Genomic DNA, 22,230 nt, shown 5'->3' with positions numbered 1-22,230 from the left:
ATATGTGGTCTTCCTAAGAATCTCTCAGTGTAACTTTCCTCTTCCTATACTCCTTAACTGCATAAGTTCATTTGTTTTATGTCTTTGTCATCTTTGTGAGGCAGAGTCCTAATCTGTGTTTCCTTTTATTTCTTCTTTCTGCATTGTTTGCGCTTTTCTAATTATTTTCCAGATGTTTTCTAAAAAAAATCCCTTTGACTCTGCTCAGGGTATATGACATAGGACTGAGAATGTGCTAGCTCTTCCATATCTGCTTCTCCTTCAGTGTCTTCTATCTCCTTCCAGAATTTCAGTATAAGTGATAATACCCCTTTTAGCAACGTTCTTTTCTGTGCCTCATTCAATCATTTCCCAAATACTTCCTCTTATTTTTCCGAAGTATTTTTGATTCTTATCTCTGTTCTCTGCTATCATGGTTACTATCCAATTTTAGTCCTCTCGTGTCTCTTTGTTAAGGGAATCTTCTTGCTTCTAGAGTCTGTTGCTTCCAAAACGTATTCTACAAACCATAGCCACATTAGTTTCTCTACATCAAAACTCCTCTAAAAATGTCAACAGATGTTGCAATATGTATTTTAAGAAATAAATTCCAGCTTCTATTCTGACATCAGAGATGTGGTGCCGCCCAAGGAGGATCTCCATTCCTTTTAACTCTATTTCCCTATATTCTAAGGGTTAAGCTGTTAATAGTAAATGCTTCATACTTTCCCACCCTGGTACATGTGTCCACATCCATTTGTCACTTGGATTTTCCTTTTTAAACTCTTCTTGTGTGTTCAAATTTTTTTTTTAATGTTTTATTTATTTCTAGGAGAGAGAGAGAGAGAGAGAGAGAGAGACAGTGTGAGCAGGGGAGGGTCAGAGAGAGGGAGTCACAGACTCTGAAACAGGCTCCAGGCTCTGAGCNGAGAGGGAGTCACAGACTCTGAAACAGGCTCCAGGCTCTGAGCTGCAGTCAGCACAGAGCCCGACGCGGGGCTCGAACCCACGAACCGCGAGATCATGACCTAAGCGAAAGTCGGACGCTTAACCGACTAAGCCACCCAGGCGCCCCTCTTCTTGTGTGTTCAAATGTGCTCTGTTCTTAGGCCAAAGGCTATAATTCCATGCAGCCTGCCCTCAGCACAGCCCTTCTTCTCCCAATAATCTCACACTTCTGCCTCCTTCGATAGCCCTGTCTTTCTCAAAGCACTTTGTCACTTCTTTTTCAGTATTATATTTATTTCTGTATACACTTTATCACCTCTATACATATAGACAATATATTGGTTTAATACCATTAGACTATTAATACATATTTGTTAAATAAGTGAAATAAACACATATGCATGTAATCCCATGGCCATAATTCAATGTATTTGTAAATCATCTGCAATTTTATTTTTGAAATTACAAAAATAATTTGTTCTTCACATCTGCTAAACTGAAGAGTAACAAAGATGCCTTTGCTAATTCCAGGATTTTATCATCTAGTAAAAATTTTGGGATATGAGTTTGGTAGTATTTTAGAATGAAAGATACAAAGCTTTACATCAACATAGAATAGAGGAAAGGACTAGAAACAGTAAGCATTTGACATGGAAACATACAGAAGTGTTTCACCAGAAGCTGGTAAATTTAAAGAAATTACGAAAGAATTCATTTGATCATTCACTAACACTAAACTGCGATGCCTACATTTGCACCAGTAAGATGTTATATCTGCTATTTCACACTAGGATAACCGTGTGAGAAGCAGGTAGACCACAGGAGACTAGAGAGGGGACTGGGTTTAGTTTTTAGGAGTATGGACTTGGTACCTAGATGAATTGGGTTCAACACTCAATCCCACAGTGTGACCTTCAATAAACTACTTAAACTCTGTGCTCCAATTTAATCATCTATAAAATGAGGATCTATGTAAAAATCTGTGTTGCACTCTTAGCATAATACCAGCACAAAATAGGAACTACATATTTTAATTATTAATTTTAATAAGGAAGAGAAAACATCTGTGTTTGGCAAGATTATAATCAGCTCTTAAAGAATTATTTTCAGAGTCTAATTAATTTTTAAAAGAACTGCAGTGTTTCGGGGCTTTAAAATCTCTATAGATTTGGTCCACCAAATTTAGTTGCAATGTGTTTAAGTGACTTGTACAAGAGCCCCTAGTTGGGTAGTGGTCTGATTAGTGAAATAATCTTCCTTTGCTTTGTTTCTTTCCTTCTTCTCTCCCTCTCCCTACATATTTCTCTCCCTCTTTACCAATTAGTAATCATTCAACTTATCAATATACATCAAAGAATTTGGCATAAGTCATTAGAAATACACTGTTCCTGATTTCAGCTCGAAAATTATGCACAATGTTGTCCTGTGAATTTTAGCATTGCTCTTCAAAGCAATTTCTTTCAAAGTTATTGAAACATCATTTCTTCTCACTAATTTTTCCCTTTAACATATTAGGATTCTATTAATCTTACTTGACAATTAAATAAGGTCTCTGGGGGGAAAAAACTAAGATCTGAGAGTCTATAGCTCAGCATCAGACTGTTATTTACAATGATCAAATAACAATATCTAGACTGTAAGTGTGTAGCTCTGTTAATATTTCTCATTTATTACAAACTAGAATAAAGAGAAATGATAAATGTAAATATTTTATTACTTACAGAAATATGAGGCATAAACAGCTGCAATAGTCACATAATCTCAATTATTTTAAATCATAAAATATAATTTGGTTAACCATTTTGCAGGTTTAAAAACTGAGTTTCTCTCCTTCCTTCTTTATTCTAGTATCCCCAAGGTAGAAAGCAGAAAAGACAGAAAGGAAGCAAAAGCATAACTACTATTTTATTTGTGATGAATAACCAGATGTTGAATTTATATAAAGGTTTTCACAGAGAAAAGAAATGGGGTTTAGTGAAACATTGCACATGTTATACTCACTTGAACATATACTTGGGTAAGAAGATGCAAGAATGGAAGAGTTATATATATATATATTTTTCTTTTTCCATAATCCTTTTTCATAATCCTCACAACCTGATAAAACCCTCAGCTTCCAAAAGGATGTACAATAATTGGTGCAAATTTTTTATCTTTCCTTTTACTTTCATTTATGTTTAGGAAGGGTCAAAATAAACAATGGGGCCAGATGTTTTAAATGTTTTAATTAATGCCCTGTTTTCATCTCATCTCAACAGACCACTAGGGAAGTGCTGTAAAGTTTCTTCTAAACCATTCGGAGGTAATATAATATAAATGTGCTATTTTTGCCAGTGAATATAGATTCATATACTTCATCTAAGGTGGATTTTTTTTCTTTTAAAACCAACACATATGATATTTTAACATGAGTACATGGGAATGTTGAACAGTTGGAACATTCCAAAGTTCACCTTTTTCTATCAAAGTCACATAACTTTGCTCTCTCTGTTTTGCGTTAATATCTCCTATTGTAAAGAAGTGTCTCACAGGATCTGAGAGTATCTATCTCTGTTTCTTTCCTCCAAAGTAAAAATGTATTTTCATTGCACTGAGAAAAATCTAATAGAGAAAAATCTAACAGATAAAAATTAAGAAATACATTCTTCCCTGTTATTAAGTAATGGGAAATATTGTCTTATATTTGTATAACATTTTATAGGATAAAATAAGTGTTTTTTAATTATACTTACTAGAAGAACTACAAATTAGAGTCAGTGATAATTTGTGGGTTTTTTTAATGTTTTTTAAAATTTATTTCTGAGAGAGAGAGGCAGCGTGAACAGGGGAGGGTCAGAGAGAGAGGGAGACACAGAATCTGAAACAGGCCCCAGGCTCTGAGCTAGCTGTCAGCACAGAGCCCCACAAGGGCTCGAACCCACGAACTGTGAGATCATGACCTGAGCCGAAGTCGGACGCTTAACAAACTGAGCCACCCAGGCACCCTGAGTCAGTGATAATTTAGGGAGGGATTCAAGTTGCCCAAAGATCGCAAAACTATTAAAACGAATTTCATCTTCCTTGTTTGCATAATTCTAAAAGACCATGATATATGTAAAAACTGTAGATCAGAAGACATAATTGACAAAAAAAAAAAATAATGTGTAAAATAACTCTCGTCTTTACAAAAGATAAAAGAAGATCTAAGGAAATAATTGAGATTCTAACAGCTGTTAAAATTTTTAGTTCGGAAAAAACTTAATATCATGGGCAAATATTAATAATATGTCAATGTTTTTAATGTTTATTTTTGAGACAGAGAGAGAGAACGAGCCTATGTGATTGGAGGAAAGGCAGAGAGAGAGATGGACAGAGGATCTGAAATGGGCTACGTGCTGATAGCAGCAAGCCCAGTACGAGGCTTGAAGCCACAATCATGACCTGAAGTCAGACACTTACCTGACACCCAAGTGCCCCATAATATATCAATTTTTAAATTGTGGAGAAACATATCTGAAAAGAAACACGCTAAAGGGAAATATAACAAAATACTTCTGCTTCCTTAAATTTTTGGATACTTGTCACACTTCTTTAGCAATGCATATATTTGTTATGTACATTATAAGAAATAAAACTCCTTTCAAATATATTTCTCATTTAATATTTCAGTACTTCATGAGTTAAACAAGAGAGAGAGAATAATTCTCCTTTTTGTTGTTGAAAAGAATGGGTAATTTCCTTATTGGAGTAGCTTTTAAATAAAACCCAGATCCTCCAAAGCCAGCTTCAATGCTTCTTCAATGATATCATTCTAGAAGTTTACAGGAAATAATATATGTGAACATTTTATGAGTTTTTTGCAATAAAGGAACAGTAATTATAATCTGAGAAATCATTAATAATGTTTAATTTATTTGATCTTCTTTATAAACTCCTGATTCCAATTGAGAGAAAAACTAATGTATAATATCAGACAAATGTTAATAAAAAGGGATATTCAAGTAAGTATAACATGTAAAGAATAAAACTCATCATTATATCTATGTTTGATTTATTACGATAGCAAATATTAGAAGAAAATCTAAAACTCTTTTGTTTTACTTTAGAAAGATATTGAACATGGTACTCTAAGAATGAAGTCATATTAAGAATATTAATAACGACAAAATGTAAAAGAGTCCATAATGCAAGACACAAAAAGTAAAGAAGTTTATACAGACTTGATCAATTACTGGTGGGTTGTTTTTTTTTTTTTTAATGTTTACTTATTTATTTTTGAGAGAGAGAAAGAGAGACAGTAAGAAAGAGAGAGAAAATCTGAAGCAGCCTCCACGCTTTTCAGCACAGAGCCTGGTCAGGGCTTGAACTCACACCAATGAGATCATGACCTGAGCCGAAATCAAAAAACGTCACATGCTTAACTAACTGGGCCACGCAGGCGCCCCTCACTGGTAGGTTTTTAATAAAGTAATCAATTTTAATCAATGAGAGATTAAAGTAGAAACTAATATCTTTATAACCTTATTTATCTAGGACTTATTGAGGATTTACAACAGGGCATAACTTAAGAGACTAAAATGATAAGTAAGATTAAAGCCAGATTCTTTTCCAGATGCACATACCACTCTAGCTGTTGACATAGTCTAACTCCTGTGCATCAGCACTCTGGCCACTTAGGCTGGCCTCATTCTCTTGTCTAGCATACACATAGCCAGTATCAGTGAGCTACTTCAGGGAGAGATAGCCAGATTCATCGTTATATGCACAGAACCTAACACAGTGCTCAACAGTGTGATGGCAGCATGTGCATTTGCATATGCAATCGAACTCATTTCAGTAGCCTGAAGCATATCAACTTGAAAATTACAAGTACTAGAGAAAGTCATAATACACCCCCAAACTAAAGAAATGACTTGGGAGATTATCTGCACTGCCAGATAACTTTTGGACTGGTTGCCTATTCTATCCATTAGGTGATACAGATATGTATTCATACAGGGCTAACCTGTTGAGTTTCAAACTGAGCTGTTTCCCAGGCAGTAGCTCATAAGTCAAGGTCACAGATTTATTTATTTATTTTTTAAGTTTATTTATTTATTTTGAGAGAGAGAGGGAGTGTGAGCAGGGGAGGGGCAGAGAGATAAGGGGACAGAGGATTTGAAACAGGCTCAGCAGAGAGCCCATTGCGGGGCTCAAACTCACCAACAGTGAGATCATGACCTGAACCAAAGTCAAACACTTAACTGACTGAGCCACCCAGGCGCCCCAAGGTCACAAATTTAAAAGATTTATAGTTGCAATAAGCATATTTCTCTCACCTTTAACTGGGATACAGGTACTAACAAGATTTAAGTACAAGAATGATGACAAATGGATACTGATCCTCAGCCTCAGGGTCAGGAACACACAAAAAATGGAGTCGGGGCACTGGGCTAAACTTTCAGGCCATTTCTAAAGGGGAGCTTCTACTTAAGCCAACCTCATGGTGCCAGGTAGGAAAACAAGACAACTGTAGCAAGATCTTCTGACTTTTCAAGAATAGCTAAAAATTTATACATTTACTTAGAATATCTCATTTTTCATATGGTAATTTTTTTAATGTAAAACACTATATACACTAAAAAAAAATCTACAAAGAATATCTGACATACAAGCTTCTGGTTTATGAGCCTGGTTTAACAATTTGATTACCCTATTGTTGCACATATAATTGAGATATTACTGAAAAGTCATATAATAGGATTACTGAAATGTCAAGGACAGTTTACTGATTAAAGACTAAACGTTCAAGATTATGTGTGCTATCATTCCATACTCATAATTCACAAATACCAAATATTTTACAAACTCCACTTAGTATCCAAATGAAAATATCAAAGTCTAGAGGTGACAGCAGAATAATGTGTTTAACCATTCTAAATTTTACTTAAATGTGGTATAACAAGGGTTAAGTCACAAGTTCAGGTTGGTCCTCTATGTATGCAGATGCATGATTGTATTTCTAAATGATGACTAACTAGACAATTATACTCACTAGAAAGTTCTGTCACAACTGACATTTTAAATGAAGCATTCTGCTAAGAAAACTGAAATTTCAACCCCATTTTAATCACTGTAGCTATTCAGAATTCTGTTAATCAAGTAGGGGAAAACTGTGTCTTCAACACCTTAGAATGATTTATCTGTTTGTACGAATGTGAGAAAAATGATCACGTCTTCAAGTAATAGATTACAAGCACAAAGTAAGTTCACATTACAGCTATGCTGATGAAAATTACCTGCAGGCTGTTACAACAGAGCCATGAATTAATTAACCTTTTGCCATAAAAATCTGGAAACTTCAGCAAAGACTGAAGTTTCTCTCTTTCCCTTCTTCCAGCTCCCTCAGCATTTTAGAAAGTGAAATATTGTGCAGTTACTGAGGCAAATAGATAAAATATTCTTAGATTTTATTGGGTCTGCATGTTACGACAATAAAAGCACACAAATTGTGGTTAAAACATAGCAAGTTGGATGTTTCCTTTTTTTGTTTTAATTAATGAAAGATGAAAAATAATGGTCAATTTCTATGCAGATATTTACTTTTGTGAATGAGATAAGTATTTTCTTACTATGAAATGTTGGCTACCTCTTAGTTATCTACTTTTCAACTCTGTAAGAAAATAAGTTAAATGACTCGTGTCTTTTGCCAATGTATTTAAGAAAACAAGAATACACTCACATATTCTTTAATCTTCATTAAAATTTTTTAAATGCTTACATATTTTTGAAAGAGAGTGTGAGTGCAGGAAGAGCAGAGAGACAGGGAGACACAGAATCTGAAGCAGGCTCTAGGCTCTGAGCTGTCAGCACAGAGCCCGATGTGGGGCTTAAACCTATGAACTGTGAGATTATGACCTGTACTGATGTCAGACGCTCAACCAACTGAGCCACCCAAGTACCCCTAAACTTCATTTTTTAATGAATAAACACATTACATTTGAGTGTACTGGCCAAGTGTCTTGATAGTTTTCACATGGGATCTGAAGCTAAAAAATCAGCTAATGCTAAATGAAACCATGATCTTGGAAAACAGGATTTCTAATAAACAATGGTAAAATGAGCAACTGTATTTTCTCAAGTTGTTAGGAGTAAGGATCCACAAGACTTGATGAATGTGAAGATTACAGCAAGACTTGAAGATCATTAAGTTACACTTGAAATATTCACATAATAACTTCATGTCTTCATGCAGTTGTGTAGAAACAGATTTTATTTTTGTCTTCGATGTAGTAATATCTCAAGAGGATTACCAATTCCAATATTTAACTGTTCTATAACAAACAGAGCTGTTCTTTTCCATGAGCTAATTCTTATAGTTATAAGAATTCTTATAGTTATAAGAATTAGTTTTAATTCATTAGACAATTAGTCTTGCCAATGGATAAGTCATTTCTTTAGTAGCTTAGGAGACATTCTTGTTTGGATAATGGATTATACAGTGTTTTAGGGCTTTTCTCTATTGTTCAAACTAAATCATGATTTGCCAAATTCATCTTTAAAGAGCTAAACCAGTGAACCCTCTCTCCAATAAAGTGTTAAGAAATCAATTATTGCAGGTAAGAGGCACACAATAATATATACAAATAAGAAGGTGATAATTTTATGTTAATACAATGAGTAATGCTTATCAAAACAACTAAAGATGCATATCAGATTTCTTATTTTGTATTAAGAGCAAACACATCTTTTATGAATAAATACTTCAAGTGGCTATTTTAACTAATTTATAACAAATAATAAATCCTTCATAATCATTAATATATTAAAATTTTCCAAATGGTTCTTTCTTCTGTATCTATAAGGAAGAAAGCTCTTTGAAATTGGTAAATTTAGGTTATTTGCCAAAACATTTTTGGTTATTTCAATTTTGAGAATAACTCTAATATAAGGCATATACATTTAGCTAAGATATCTATTGACCTGCAGCATCAAGGCCAGTGCGTATCTGTCAATTAGAAAATTCATAATAAATATATTTTGAATATAAGAATATAAAAAGTCTCAAAAGAAATTCGGCACTTCTGCCAATAGTTAAATTTGCCTGTGGTAATTTAAACTAAATTCAATATTGTCATTGATTCTTAGATAATATGTAAGTGATAATGCAAATGTGTATATGAATAAAAGGTGTATGCCTTTTAAAAACTTAAAAGTGAGAGCACACATATATAATACTCCTTAATTATGGGAATACGCATGCTATCCTTTGGAAGATATGATCTACATACCTGACAGGTAATGTTCTATCTCCTTTTCTCCTATCCATTTCTCTTTGGGGAACAGGATACCAACGGAAATTCAGTTTCCAGTTAAAGCCCCCATAAGTCATGTCTGACCCAGCCATATATTCAAAGGTATCATCACTAATCACATCAATGATGGGGCATACAACTGTTTTCCTGCAGAAAAATCAAAACCAGTTTACATATAAATAATAATTTCAACACTACATTAGCTTCCTCAAACTCAGTATAGCTTAGTTGAAATTTAATCATTCTGTGACTTTACTATGACTTTATTTTCGTTTTATCCTTTTTCTCTGTGGAATCATCTCCTTATACTACATCTTCTTTATAGTCTCTACTTCATTCTATCATGTATAATACAATCCAATATAGCAACTGGTCTTCAAGCTGATCTTCAAATGCATTCTAAGTACTAACTCAGCAGGATGAATATGGTCTATTTTTCATAAAACCTCCACCCACACCATGATTACTAGAGTTGCTTGGATATTATGCATCATTTTAGCTAGAGCCAACTGAAAAGCAATAGCATGCAGGAAGTAGAGAGTGGATGACGGCAAATTAGACCTGGTATTTTGAATCTCAAAGGGGATAGGTTAACTTAAAGAGACAGTTTTCCAAAAAAAAATTAAATGTTTTCTCATGGGAAAATACCTGCTAGAAAAAACAAACAAAAATCAACAAACAGAAGCAACAATAAAAATCGTGATCATCAGTGTAAGTAAATGTTTCCTCTGAAAGATATTAGGGACATGATGATTTCTAAGTGTGTTGTCCTAGATCTTGGAATTTACTGTAAATAATCTACGTATTTTATTTTTTTATTTATTTATTTTTTGTGACTAACTTCTTTTATTTTTATTTTTATTTTTTTTTACAAATAGTTTACTGTCAAATTAGTTTCCACATAACACTCAGTGCTCATCCCCAAAGTGCCCTCCTCCATGCCCCCCCCCCCATCCATCAGTCCTCAGTTTTTGTCAGCATTCAAGAGTCTCTCATGGTTTGCCTCTCTCCCTTTCCCCCACCATTTCCCCCCTTCTTCTCCCCCTTGGTCCTCCGTCAAGTTCCTCCTAATCCTCCTATACGTGCAAACATATGATATTTGTCCTTCTCTGCCTGACTTATTTCGCTCAGCATAACACCCTCAAGGTCCATCCATGTGGCTACACATGGCCAGATTTCATTCTTTCTCATTGCCATGTAGTATTCCATGGTATAGATAAACCACATCTTCTTGATCCATTCGTCTGTTGATGGACACTTAGGCTCTTTCCATGTTTTAGCTATTGTGGAGAGTGCTGCTATGAACATTGGGGTACATGTGCTCCTATGCATCAGCATTTCTGTATCCCTTGGGTAAATTCCTAGCAATAGCACTGCTAAATAATCTATGTATTTTAAAATAGAGAAAGATAAGCAACTTAAGTTTCTGGTGTTTTATCTTATGACCCATTTCTTCTTAAAGTTAAGAGGAAGAGCCAGGAGATTTTGTGTTCACGATGGTAGCTCTTTTAGGATAAGAAACTTTCACCTTGAGAGAAGATTAGATATTCTTTTAATCCATTTTGTGCTCTTCTCAGTCTTCCTCTACTCCTGGCTTAGTTGTTGTATTATGGAATCAATCTTTCATCTTTAGAGCAAATGTTCAGGTCTAGTCAAGTTTGCATTGCTTGTAGCTAGTTCTGGAAAGCAGAGCTTATTTTTCGTATTTAGCAGGCAGTAAATACACAAATATGCTTTTGAATCACCCATAAATGGGGAAAGCAAATAAATGTTGTCCATTATTTATTCTGGTTTTGTAACACCAGTATTACCAACTTTCATTTTCTTTTTTTAAAAATGTTTATTCATTTATTTTGAGAGAGAGACAGAGTGTACATGTGCGCATGTGAGTGGTGGAGGGGCAGAGAGACAGGAGAGAGAGAATCTGGAGCAGGCTCCAAACTGTCAGCACAGAGCTCAACATAAGGCGGCTTGATCCCATAACTGTGAGATCATGACTTGAGCCAAAATCGAGTATGGGACATTTAACTGACTGAAGTACCCAGGTGCCCCACTAATGCTCATTTTTCAGTTAGGTCTTCTATTCCACACAATTAGTCTAAAGCTCTCTGGAATCAATAGGATTTATCTAGCCTTGGAAACATTTCTTAGTAACTCCAGTCCCTACAAAATCCATACCTTTCTCTCTTTCTTCATTAAATTTAATGACTTAATTTTTAGTGAGGCAAAATTAGATCTGCTAATTTTGAATGGGACTTTATTATCTAGCTAGGCAACTTTAGAACCTATAAGCAGGACAAAACATTAGAGTTCACTATATGCAAATACAATCTAAACATGTTGGGTTAAAAAATAAATGATCTATTCTTGACGATATTGAATACTATATTAAAAATTCAGTAAGTTGAATATGAAACACATGTTTTAAAAAACGGCAAAATGTATGAAAAGTTGCCAGGAAATGCATTTAAGATGCTCTAAGTTCATTTTACTTTGCCAGTCTCATGCTCCTGTGTATACTGGACAATACACAGAGTGGAAAATGTTATTAGCTGTGTACAACACTCAGCTGGCTAAAAGGTTCCCACTGCTTTCTTCAACCACCATGGTTCATTTTACTGACAACCTCCATCTATCTTCATGGCAAGTACCAAATCCTGATGTAGCTGGACTAGCTCACACTAAGCAACCCCTGTCCTGGATGTTTAATTAAAAACTTCAATTCTAAGAAGATCTTTTCTACTGTAGGTGAAATGACTATGGAAACAAGATGTCATAAGATTCTTTGTTATTATATCTGAGAGCATTCAACATAGTTGACTTCATTAGGTGCTTAGGAATTATAATCATTCATCATCAGTGTTTACAAATATCCACAAAAGAATCCAGTATTTGACGGCATCACCATCAGAAAGAACTGCAGGTATATATGAGGGTTGTTAGTTTCTATAAAGTACTATTCAACTTTTCAGATCTCACTATTTGTATATACAGATTGACAATATTGTTTATATAATTAAAATTCTTATAGTTTTAATTTTCTAATCATGATTTCACTCCAGTGGAATGTGTGAGTATCTTCATTTTTAAGATCCTTTAGGTGGTTTAGAATAAGACTTTGAATAAAGGCAGTGACCTATTAGAGAGAAGGCTGGTCTAGGAATGGGAAGAACTGAATTGTTGTTCCCATCACTTCCCATAACTGGGACAAGCTGCTTCACTTCTTCGTCCTTCCCTATTACAAGTACACACAAGAACATTTACATTCCCTACCTCACAGGGTTCTTGTGAGGATGAAATCAGGTGCTTTGAAATGTATTTTATAAAATATGGCACCATTTCAGATTGGACTCAGTTTTATCACGTTACAAAATGAATATTCAACATTTTTTTTCCTTTTTGGATTGTTTGACTATTTCTTAACCAAATATTCATATTCAGCATGAATAAGCCAAGGTCTTTATTCAACGGAGGAGAGGTACTCTTTAAAAGCTAGAAGGGACACCTGGGTGGCTCAACTGGTTGAGCCCAACTTCCTCTCAGGTCATGATCTCATGATCTGTGGGTTCGAGCCCTGCACTGGGCTCTGTGCTGACAGCTCAGAGATGACAGCTCAGAGCCTGGAACCTGTTTTGAATTCTGTGTCTCCCTCTCTCCCTGCCCCTCTCCTGCTCATGCTGTTTCTCTCTGCCTCTCAAAAATAAGTAAATGTTAAAAAAAATTTAAAAGCTAGAAAATAAACCCGCTAAAAATAGCAATTTACAGAGAAGTTTTGACCGGCACCTGGAACTGTCCTAAAGGGTCAGTCGAAACCCAGGCAGACATAACACATGAGTTCTTACCTGTCTTCTTTTATTCTCGCCAGCAAGGGCTCCAGCCATCCTAACGTGCATTCACAGTGTGCATCGAGAAAAGTTATGACCTGCCCTTTTGAAGCGGCTGCTCCTCGAAGGCGGGCACGTATTAATCCAGAGCGTTCTTCCATTCTAATAATTTTTACTGGCACCTCTAAATTTTTCACATAATTCTCTAATGTCAACTTGAGAAAATCTGTAATGTGCAATAAGAATTGATAAAGTTTTGGAACTATTTTAAGACATAGCAGAGATACTACTGCCCAAATGGAATTCAACAAACAGAAATGGTAGCCATCTCCTATCAACACTTTTTTGCATTAGGTGAAATAAGTATACAGAGATTTTTATCAGTAAATCTGGCAAAGATAAGGATATTATAGGAAGTTAATATACCAGACTCGAATTAGAAATTGGGCCATATTGACAAACAGAGACTCTTTAACTGTAAGTCATTTTGTTTTTACCTGCACTTACAAAAAAACAAAACACGATAGATGTCCACAAAGTAAGTTAATGCTCAATCATGTGACTGTTTGAGTTGGGAAATAAATAAACATTTTTGAAAATCATTTTGGCCTGTTCTTAGGTTAGTATGGATCAAATGGAATCCTGAGAGAAACTGAAAGAATTAATTTCATATTCCTGGAGTTCCAGAGACACAGATGAAAATTTGATAGGTGATTTCAGGACTCATATGATTATAAGGAAAAAACAGATCATTGCCAAGCTATCTTTTTGACCATAATAAAGTTTTCTATTAAGAAGGAAAAATATGTATACCTCTTTCACTGGCATCATCTACCAAGATGACCTCAGAGAGCAGATAGCGTGGGGAACGATTTATAACACTGTAAACAGTTCGAAGGAGAGTGCTCCAAGCTTCATTGTGAAACACAATGACTACACTTGTGTTTGGAAGTTCATCAGGGTAGACCTTTGTCTTGCATCTGGAAAAGAAGAAGAGAGACATGTTAATAAGTCCATTTTCCATTCTGATGATTGTAATTAAGAATATCCATGCTAACACAACTTTAGACTTGAAAGCCCTTTACTAAGGAAACATTTCATGATTATCTAAAATAAATTTTCCTTTTTAAAATGCTGTGAGTAATTACTTGGCATTTTGAAAATTAAATATGCATAATTACTAATACTTTATCTTAATTCCTGTAGGGAACAAAGCAACATAATTTCCACAAGGCTGAGAAAGCTAAAATAACATTCTGACTATCAGTAGAAGACGAGGTTACAACAGGGACATGTGAATTCATTGAGTGGATATAATTTTATTCCTTGTTTAGAAAAAAGATTATCGTATAACTCAAAAAGTCATAAGAACAGGAAAAGATATACATTCCCAGGGTTTTAGAGCGTGTAAAACTGAGATTACTTTTCTGTTCTAAAATCTAGGCATGTGTGTTTTCCATTCTGTTTGAGGATGCTAAAAAACCAGGTCTGATTTGAAGGAAAGGTTTAGGGGCTTGATTTACTTTGCAGACTCCCAATTAGTACTATATATAATCAAAACTGGAGATCAGGAAAGGGAATAGTCTATCAGCACTTCCCAAACTTTGACGTACATAACAAATCACCTATGATTTGTTAAAATGAAGATTCAGATTCACTAAGTCTGGGGTGCAGCCTGAGATTCTGCATTTAAAAAAAAAAAAAAAAATTCCAGGTGATTCAGAAGCTGCCAGTCACACAGAGCACACTGTAATTGTCATTACTTTCAGAACTTGATGTTTTGAGAGAAACTTTTAATTTTTCTTATAAATTCAAAGAAGCCCAGATTTAACTTTTTGAGCAATCAGTCTAAAAATATACATTTGCACTCTCCCTCTCTCTCTCTCTCTCCCAAAATAAATAAATAAACTTAAAAAGGGGCCTGGGTGTCTCAGTTGGTTGACCATCTGACTTCGGCTCAGGTCATTATCTCGGGTTCGAGCCCCATGTTCGGCTCTGTGCTGAAAGCTCAGAGCCTGGAGCCTGCTTTGGATTCTGTGTTTCCCTCTCTCTGTGCCCCTCCCCCACTCACACTCTGTCTCTAAAACAATAACAAAAAAAAACTTTTTAAAAGATACATCTGGATAAATGGTATGTGTCATGCTCTAGGTGATCATCCCAAGTTTAACACGTAGATGGTCCTTACCCCATCAACTTGTCAACATTCAGATATTTAAGTCATTATAATTATAAAAATTTTAGAAAAAAAATCACTTGTTATCTGAAATAGGAATGGAAGTTCATTCACCTTATGTTATTGTTTCATGTAAAATATTCTAAAGAGCTAGAGAATTAAAATCATCCCATAAAATAAATGAACTCAATACTTCCTAACACTCCTGAATGATCTAAAAAGTGACACAAAATAAGCACTGTTAAGATTAGACTCCTTCACAGGTAAGTGGGAAAAAAATCAGTAAAATATGGGAGATAAAGGCATAGAATTAAACAAATACTGATTGTATGCCTATTGAGACTTTAATCATCTTTTAAAATGGTCTAAAATATCAACTACTCGGTGAAATCTTTTGCAATGTAGTCAGGTAAGAAGGTACTATTCCTGAACCGTGACATTTTTTTCTGCGTATATTTATTTGGAAACATTCATTAATCAGCCACACTACAGAATATATTGTATATGCAGGAAAATCAAAATGTAATGGGAAAACGTATTTTGATTTGCAGTCCTCTTTTCCCATTGCAAGATGCAAATGGTTTCTATATGCCTCATCAGCACTTAACTTGGGCGTCCAGGAAGCTTATCACCAAATGAACTCAGAAAGCCATGTTGGTAAATCAGAAATTTTCTATCCACGATTTTCCTCAAACCTCCATTCTTCTGCCTCAACAAAATGGCATGCTAAGCAAAAAGTATGGTAAAGAGCATCATCATCATCATCATCATCATCAATAAAAAATAAAACTAGAATAAGAGGCTGAAGCATTCCAACAGTCAACAAGTACCTATCTGACCCAAAGATAGGTGACTATCTGTAAGGGCTATCATTGAAAAATAAGTGATTTCTTTTAATTTTTTTTGTATGTTATATATGCATGTATGTTGTATGTTTTGTATGCTAAATGCCAACAAAAAAAATGGATGAGGTATTTAGATGAATCTTTTCAAGTTTTTTTTCATGTTTATTTATTTTTGAGAGAGAGTGAGACAGAGAGAGAGAGAGAGCACGCGAGCGAGTGGGGGCGGGGCAGAGAGAGAGGGAGACACAGAATCTGAAGCAGGCTCCAAGCTCTGAGCTGTCAGCACAGAGCCTGATGCAGGGCTCGAACCCACCAACTGTGAGATCATGACTTGAGCCGAAGTCGAACGCTGAACCGACTGAGCCACCCAAGTGCCTAGACAAATCTTTTAAAATACCAAATGGAAAGCAGATATTCAAATCCAGCTTCTTAAACTATTTCTATCATACTTTGTTTTTGTGGTTAAAAAATCTACTTATAAATGTTAATTTTATATTCACTATATGTGACAAAGTTATAATGAACTAATTTACTATTAATGCAAGCGTTATGTTTACTTAGAGAAAATTTACACTGTATCATTATTTAATGTAGCATGAAAATAAAATGTGTCTAGTATATTTATTCTTTCTCTTCTTCCTATTTAAACAACTAGTAAGCAAAGAAAATTTTCTGTGATAATAAAATAATTTCTAGAATAATAAGAATAATTCTTAAGTTATACAAATTAATCATTTTCAATGTCAGTTTATCCTGTTATCTCAAGTGCATAGATGCTTATGAACGGGAGTTATCATTTCCATGGTTTCTACACTGTACTTTTACCATTGCCTGTACTTCATCGCATCTATTGTTTCATCTATAGTAAGATACCCCACCATTTTTTTATCCCTAGGAAGAAAAGAAAGTTATCAAATAAACCACAGCATATGCTTTTTTATCATTAGAATCTACTTCATACCTAAATAGAGATTACAGAATAAGCCTTTAAACTTATTTGGACATAGATTTCTATCAATATTGTCATGCTGGGTTATCAGTCAGTCACACCAGCTTTTTGTTGCTTTGAAGTTTCTTTCATCTATTCCAAGGGGCTTTCTCTAGCTTTAGGTTACATTGCTTAACATATGAGAGGCATATATTTAGCACACATCTCAGTAACAAAATATGAAACAGCTTCATCTTGTGGGTATCTTTCTTGGAACTACAAAGTTATGATTTTCAAATTCTAAGGTGCCAAGAAATTAGGTGGGCATCTTGATAAAATGCAAATTCTGATTTAGTAGATCCAGGAGGGGCTGGAGATTCCGAATTTCTAATGAGATCTCTGGTGATATTGTCTCTGCTGGTTCCTGGTTGACACGCTAAAGAAGGAAGGCTATAGAAATCAGTCAGCTGTTGATTAACAAGAAAATATAGAGTTGTGGTCATTGCTGCAACAATAAATATTTTGGTATGAAATTTAATACTTGCCACTGTTCCCTTGCCTTTCTTTTCACACATTTCCCCCCCCACCCCAATATTGAATCAGATTGTAACTTTTCTGAAGAAATGTTGAATGACCAGTAAACTCTGCACTTGTAGTATAAATAATGCACAAAACTTGGATGAAGTATGACTATGTGAACAGTTATGACCACTTTCATTTGTACAAGCTTAAGAAATACCATTTATATAACAACTGCCAGCTGGTAGGCAATGAATGCAACTACCCACTGACTGTAAAACTCATCCTGATTTCAGAAATGTAAAACTAAAAGGGTACATCTTAGAACAGGTAAATACAGTAATTTCTTTTAATGTTTATTTATCTTTGAGAGAGAGTGTGAGTGGGACAGAAAGGGAGACGGAGGATCCAAAGGGGGCTCTGACAGCAGCGAGGATGATGCAGGGCTTCAAGGCAAAAACCATGAGATCACGACCTGAGCTGAATTCGGATGCTCAGCCTACAGTCATCCGGATACCCCACGATATTTGTTGTTTAGCCAAGAAAAAGTACTTAAATGTCGTTTAGGTTCTTTTTTTAAAAATATCTTTATGTATTAAAGCTGTCAGAGTTTACAACTCACTGCTTTTATAAGAAATTATTAAAAACAAGCAAAACTAAAAGAAGAAACCTACATGGTGGATGTGGGATCAGTACTTAAATAGATTGGACCTCACTAATAACCTCTTCTTCTGACACACGGCAAATGGCTTCTTGTTTGCAAGACTTACTTCACCACTGTCTACCTCAGCTTTTACATCTTTTACACAGTAAGATTAAATAGGTAATCTGACATGTGCATCAGACATTGCTTGGTCTACACTGCATGTAAAGCCCAGAATCTCCAAATGGTGGATTTGGAAACAACTTTCAAAGTTAACCAATTCAAGTCTTTGTTTTCCAGAATGCAAGCCTCCAGTCACAGAACTGGGTTCAGTATTCTGCATAATAAAGTAATAAATAAAAATAATATTTTTTTATTATTTAATAATATTAGTAGCAGTGATGGTTTCTGCCCCATAGTCACGCTATATTAAATATTTTAAATGATATTACTGGTGTGTGCAATATTAGAAAAAATCATCTGAATTTTATATTTTTAAAAAAATTTTTTTAATGTTTTATTTATTTCTAGGAGAGAGAGACAGCGTGAGCAGGGGAGGGTCAGAGAGAGAGGGAGTCACAGACTGAAACAGGCTCCAGGCTCTGAGCTGGCAGTCAGCACAGAGCCCGACGCGGGGCTCGAACCCACGAACCGTGAGATCATGACCTAAGCGAAAGTCGGACGCTCAACCGACTAAGCCACCCAGGCGCCCCAAATCATCTGAATTTTAAAATATGCCTTAATCTTACACTCAAATATATATCTTTAAATCAGAGAAATAACTATTCTCCTAGAATTAGTCGATTAAAATGATGCATAGAAAATCAGCTTTCATTGAAATTATGTACATAGAGACCAAATATTCTTTTATCAATCTGTCCTAAGAAGACATTATTTTTCTTTTATGTAAACAACTAAATGGAATTGGCAAAAGTTGACATTATTGTGGGAATACAATATATATGTAATTAACTTTTAGAGTGAAGTGGCAGACGGCAATAGTAATTTTCATCAATTTGAAAGGAATATTTGATGGCCATTTACTCAGATGAAGTTCCCAAAAACTGGCATTCCAGTAAAATCGTAAGTTTTATTATAGCAGCATTTTATTTTTACCCTCTATTATGACATGCTAAATCTATAATACTTGAGAGGAAATGGAAGATTATTTCTTTTTAATTCTGTAATAATGTATCTGTGGCTTTTAGTCTTGGCTACACATTGGGATAATCCCACGAGCTACCAAAAAATACTGATGTGTGGGTTTCAACCACAGAGATTCTGATATAGGTGACTAGGGTGTGCCAGGTTCAAAGAGATTAAAAATCCCTTGGAGCTTTGAATGTGCAGCCAAAGCTGAGAAATGTTGTCTAAAGTTATTTAACAGAAACACTGATTTTAAATGTGTATATATGTATATACGTATGTGTATATGTGTGTGTGTTTGTGTGTGTGTATATATATATATACATATACATATATATGTAGAACCTTCTTTTTACTTATATCGAAATTTTAAAATTAGATGCTTAAGGTTAATATAGCTCTTTTTTGCAGTTATATCAGATGAAATTAATAGGCACTCTTCCTGTAATTGTAAGCACTAGAGTCAAAAAGTCTTCTCCACTTCATTTACAATCTGTTCTGTCATCTGAATGTACACTGATGTTGGTCCAGTCTTCTGTGTATCAGCTGTTGATTTATAAACACATGAGAAATAAATCCAGTTGCTTTCCTTTATAGAGAACGTGGGGGTAGAATCGTATTTCCAATGTCTGGAGCATGGGAACACAGTGAAGGAGCATACCTATTTACCATCTTTCCCCTTGGCTATGCACACATTACAGGAACACAGACCGTTAGAATTTGATTTTATCCTTTTCAAAACCATATTGATGTTTTCAGATAAGTTACTGAACACAATATGCCACATCAAAGAAAGAAAGATTGACTATAAGAGGAGAATGTGAAATCACAAAGGATCCATAATTACACAGTGGTTTAGTTAGACACAATCCATTTAGGACTACACAGCCTGTCAACAATGTAGTTTTCATGACTTGTTGAACTGCTGCTCAGTGAGTCAGTGGTTACTTTTTACTGCCTCAATCAAGAAGATTAATAATAGTAATTAAAAATAAAGACGTACAATACAAGCCCTCTGTATACTTCTTATTTTTAAGAGCTATGGGAATTGCCTTGAACCTTGCAGAATTATGTGTGGTTTCTATGTTTCCCAATCATTAAAATTCATATTCACACAGGGAAATTTCATCATTCGCCAATGCATCCGTGCAAAGAAAACTTGGGCAACAGCAAAGTGATTCTTTCATAACAACTGAACAGCTTGGGGCCTCCAGTAAAATGAAGCATGGGTTTTCTTAATTTTGTGTGGGTTTCTGTATGTTGATTTATATGTACATTGTGTTAAACCTTCTAAGAGTAAGTTCCTGTAAGTCATAATTATTGACTAATTGAATTGTTTTTAAAATTCATACATCCCAAGTACCTTTATTTTAAAATCTGGTTGGACCCTGTATTCATCCTTGGCCTATTTGCTATGAGATCTACTCCTTGTGTCTTCTGTGCTCTTTGACCTATTGAGTTGGATGGAGAGGGAGGGTTACTGGGAAAGAAGCATATTGAAAAATCTATATTTGTTGCCTTCTGTTTGAAATATGTCATAAAGACCTCAGCTAGGAGAGTGCCCTGTTGTAGGAAACAGGAACAGAAAACTAGGGAATTTCTTTCTACATCTCCCACTAATCTCAGAGAAGACCACTCAGCCCCCTTCCTCAGCCTTATCCCTCATGTGCCTCAATCTTCCTGACATATTATACTTTTTCCAATATAGTTTTCTAATTCAATGGACTAAAGGATTCTTCAAAAGAAAAAGAAAGGTTAATATTATGTATCTCTGCCTTTCCAGAATTTAGTATCCTGCATGTTACAAAATACATTTAATATGGGAGTGGGGGGGGGGGTTGCTGCATGAAAATTTCACAATGAGGCAGGCTATTGTATGAATTATCAGATCTACTTCTCGATTTATAGCTCTGTGTTGTTATACTCTGAACTATAAGTGTAGAAATACCAGTTTTTCTACTTTTTTAAAAAAAAATCTTTGATTGGTTTTATTTTTCTAGCTTCTAGAGCCAAGGCACATAAATGAGCTAGGAATAGGGATGGAAAAGAGTGTAAGAAAATTGATCTGCAAGTCACTGTATCATAACACAGTACCCTCTGACATAGGTAGCATCATTGTTATTTGGAATATGAGAGCACGCTGTGCCTGGAAACATGTTTGGCACCCCCTTCTGCTGTATAGGATTTGTGAGCAAACTCCTTAAATTTGGGTTTTGTCAATCACCTAAATTGAAGGAAGGCAGCTGTCATTTCTATATTGCAGCACTTTTACAGAAAACACGAAATTATAAAGGGATGTGAATGCAATCTATTATTACGCTATTCTTATATTATGAAGCACTGTCTAGAATATTACAGATACAGTCTCTAAAATTATTTGGGTCAGCTTTGCTGCTGATAGGATTCTGACCATGGTCATCTTCTAACAACTGATCTTTCGTCCTTAGTTTTGGTGGCCAAGCTCCCACTTTATCCCTTATTTCCACTGCCATTTCGATAACAGATTTGGTGTTGTCTACACTGCTCCAGCTTGAAAACTGCTACTTGTTTGTCTAGTATAGTGGTATGGAATCCACGTCCTGCCTTTCTTTTTTAGTCTTCTTGAGTCTTCTAAAGCATTTATTGCCCTAATCTGAAATTTCTCTGACTGCCTGTGGCTGTCTGCTAGTAAATCTTCTTGCTTACTCACCTTAATCTCTGCTTATTATTTTCTGCTGGAAAAACTCAGAGGGCCAAGATCTGCCCACCTGCTGAGATCTCTGCTGCTTACCTGGTCTTGAATATCCATGAGCTAACTATCTAGTAACTTGTGCTCCCTCCTACTAACCCACTACCTTGCTTTACCCTATGGATTAGTCCAATTAGCAAACATTGCATTCCCCAGCCAGGGTTAGCCCATCTCCTCTAGCAGTCAAGCCCTGGTTTAAGAAACATCATAATAAGATAACCAGT

General features: G+C 35.1%; 1 protein-coding gene across 1 annotated transcript in view; it reads right to left on the bottom strand.

Annotated features, from left to right (window-relative positions):
• Positions 1-21,770, bottom strand: part of LOC120223708 (polypeptide N-acetylgalactosaminyltransferase 13) — a 223,089-nt gene extending 201,319 nt beyond the window's left edge. The window contains exons 1-5 of the mRNA XM_039221941.1: positions 21,635-21,770; positions 18,213-18,288; positions 13,838-14,004; positions 13,043-13,250; positions 9,177-9,347 (exon numbers count right to left, since the gene is read on the bottom strand). Of these exons, the coding sequence (XP_039077872.1) occupies positions 9,177-9,347; positions 13,043-13,250; positions 13,838-14,004; positions 18,213-18,288; positions 21,635-21,770 (758 nt within the window). The remainder of the gene's footprint in view (positions 1-9,176; positions 9,348-13,042; positions 13,251-13,837; positions 14,005-18,212; positions 18,289-21,634) is intronic.
• Positions 21,771-22,230: the final 460 nt, after the last annotated feature.

The sequence above is a fragment of the Hyaena hyaena genome, unplaced genomic scaffold (genome assembly GCF_003009895.1).
Source record: "Hyaena hyaena isolate Hyena2069 unplaced genomic scaffold, ASM300989v1 scaffold_1032, whole genome shotgun sequence".
NCBI classification, from domain to species: Eukaryota; Metazoa; Chordata; class Mammalia; order Carnivora; family Hyaenidae; genus Hyaena; species Hyaena hyaena.
Note: the sequence above shows the minus strand (reverse complement) of the source record. Positions and strands in the feature narration are given on the sequence as shown.